This window comes from Orycteropus afer, unplaced genomic scaffold (genome assembly GCF_000298275.1).
Source record: "Orycteropus afer afer isolate SDZICR_OR568_19922 unplaced genomic scaffold, OryAfe1.0 scaffold01203, whole genome shotgun sequence".
NCBI classification, from domain to species: domain Eukaryota; kingdom Metazoa; phylum Chordata; class Mammalia; order Tubulidentata; family Orycteropodidae; genus Orycteropus; species Orycteropus afer.
This window is the reverse complement of record NW_006922790.1, coordinates 160,615-163,132: the sequence shown is the minus strand read 5'-3', so window position 1 is coordinate 163,132 and position 2,518 is coordinate 160,615. Positions and strand designations below refer to the sequence as shown.

Sequence of the window (2,518 nt, the reverse complement as noted above, 5' to 3'; positions counted from 1 at the left end):
CTCTGCTGGTCCAACATCAGATCAGACTGTAGATGTTGTGGAGCCTGGGGGAGTGATGGTGAATGGAGAGGCTGGTTAATCTGGGAGTAAATGACAGGAAGAGACAATTCTTTAAAGAAGTAGAAAAGTTCAGTTGTTCCAGATAAAAAGCAGCCCCTCCCTAGGAATCAAAGAAAGACAAATACCGTTTTTCCCTCTGGGAAAGGCAACAATAGAAGAGACTGACAAGGCCAAATGTCTAAGAGAGGAATTCTAAGAGGGAGCAGAGGGCGGGCCACCTTCTGCCGCGTTTTTGATGGGAGTGGAAATTGGAGACCCGTGCTCACTGGTGACGTAGCTCTCACGTGACCGGGAGTCGACGTGTGCAGAAGTCCTGCTAGTCTGGCCCTTGTTCCCATCTGGGTACCAGCTCCCTTTTGCTGTGCAGGCGGCGGGGCCTGAGGCCAAGGAAAGGAGAAGCGAGTCAACTTGCCGGAATTGTGCAGGTTGGTATCAATATGGGAGCTGCCTGGGGATTCCTAGAGTGGGGACGGCCTAGGGCAAAGAATTGAGGGAGTCCAGGTCAAGTCTGTCTCTCCACTACCTACCTCCACGTCTGCATAGAATGACGACCCATGGGAAAGGGACTAGGATCCCAGGAGAAGGGCAAGGAAATCAGTGATAGTTTAAAAATAATAATTCACTCCCATCTCAGACAGCTTTCCCGACAACCCCCCGCCCAACACCCCGCTCCCTTTGCCTCAGTCTTAAAAGATAGTTTGGAAAAAATGTGATTTGCACTCTGTCTGAAGGGAATGCCAGCAAACTTGTACTGGGGAGAAGAGAGGGGATTAGGTGAAACAGAGGTGGGAAACTTTCATAACCTAGACCCAGGATGAGGGAAGGTACAAAAGTCCTGCCCTCGGTGCAGGTCGACCCACCAAGCGCTAGCGGTCCGCTCCCCGTCTCCCCCCTGTTTCCCATCTGTCTGCAGGTCTGCGGGTCTGTTGTTCCTTAGCACGACATAAAGCTAGAAACGGAGGAAAAACCTGACTGGATCAGGGAAGGTAGGTGAGAAGAGCATCATAAGGACCTCCGAAGTGGGCGAGGGCGAAGCAGAAGTTGCAGACCCCACTGCCCATCCCCCCCAGGCAACTATGTTCTGGGAGGGCCCCTGAAAAGCATGGAGGGAGGGACCAAAGAGGTGAGGAGGTGGAAAAGGGTGGGGGCAGGGAAGCCCCCCCCCCATCACTGACTTATCCTCCCAGGTAAAAGGTATTTGATAACAACTCTGAATCCAAAAAGCCTAATTCAGAGACCTCCATCTAGAACACTGATCCCGTTTACCAAGCCTTTGACTACCTGTCTCTTTCTTGCCTCCTAGGAGTAATTGTATTCCAAAAGGCATAAGTAGAAAGGAAGGGAGGGAGGCAAACAGACACAAGATGAAACCCTGTCAAAAAATTGAAGGAAAACCAGAGAATGAGAGTGAATCAACAGTTGAGGAAGAGCCAAAGCCTGAGGAAAAGCCAGAGGAGAAGGAAGAACCAGAGGAGGAGGAAGAAACAGAAGGAACTTTCAGAGAAAGGCTGATTCAGTCTCTCCAGGAATTTAAAGAAGATATACACAACAGGCATTTAAGCGAGGAAGATATGTTTAGAGAAGTGGATGAAATGGATGAGATCAGGAGAGTAAGAAACAAACTTATAGTGATGCGTTGGAAGGTTAATCGAAACCATCCTTATCCCTATTTAATGTAATTTGCCTTGATTTTTACTGATACTAAAATTGCCTTATAGCTTTCTTTTGATTTACATTTTCCTGATACACCTTTACCCATCTTCATAACTTGTTGGTGTTAGTGATTTTAGAAGCATCTTATTATCTGTATCTTATTGTTTATCATATTTTGAACCAATCTATAAGTCTCTATCTATTAATATAAGGGAACTTCATTCATTTGTGCAAAAAGGAGTTACTGATGGGATATAAAATGATTTTAAAAAGTCACTAAGTAATATGTGAGTATCATATTTTTGAAAGAAATGTACAAAGAGTACATTTGTATATCATATATATGCACATAAAAATGTCTGAAAGATGGAAGACAAAAATAGTAGTCTCTCAGTGGTGGGATAATGGGTTTTTTTTTTTTTTTTTTTTTCTTTCTTATTTGTATTTTTCCGTATTCCCAGAATGAACACCCATTATTGTTGTGAAAAAATAATAAAAGTTTTTAACAAAAATAATAAGCAACCAGCAGCACTTAACAGTTTATTTCTAAAGGCACTGGGGACACTTTAACATTTGTTGCCAGAATTTTAGAAGCAAATGTGAACCTTAAATTCCTACCATTTAGCTATTAAGAATAAATCTTGCTTCTCTTCTCATACATAAAATAGAGATAATAGTGATCTCACAGGACTGTTGTGGGGACCAAATGAGGTAATGACTATGAGCTAGGTTTCACAGGCTTTTGTCCCCACTTGCCTTAACTCTCTAGAGATTTATTTCAGCTAACTGGGAGGGTGAAGTAGTA

General features: G+C 43.7%; 1 protein-coding gene across 1 annotated transcript; it reads left to right on the top strand.

Moving 5' to 3' along the window:
• The first annotated feature begins 1,424 nt into the window (after nt 1-1,424).
• Nucleotides 1,425-1,739, top strand: TCEAL9 (transcription elongation factor A like 9). The gene has a single exon (XM_007958902.1). The coding sequence runs from the start codon at nt 1,425-1,427 to the stop codon at nt 1,737-1,739; it is 315 nt and encodes a 104-aa protein (XP_007957093.1).
• The last annotated feature ends 779 nt before the right edge of the window (nt 1,740-2,518 follow it).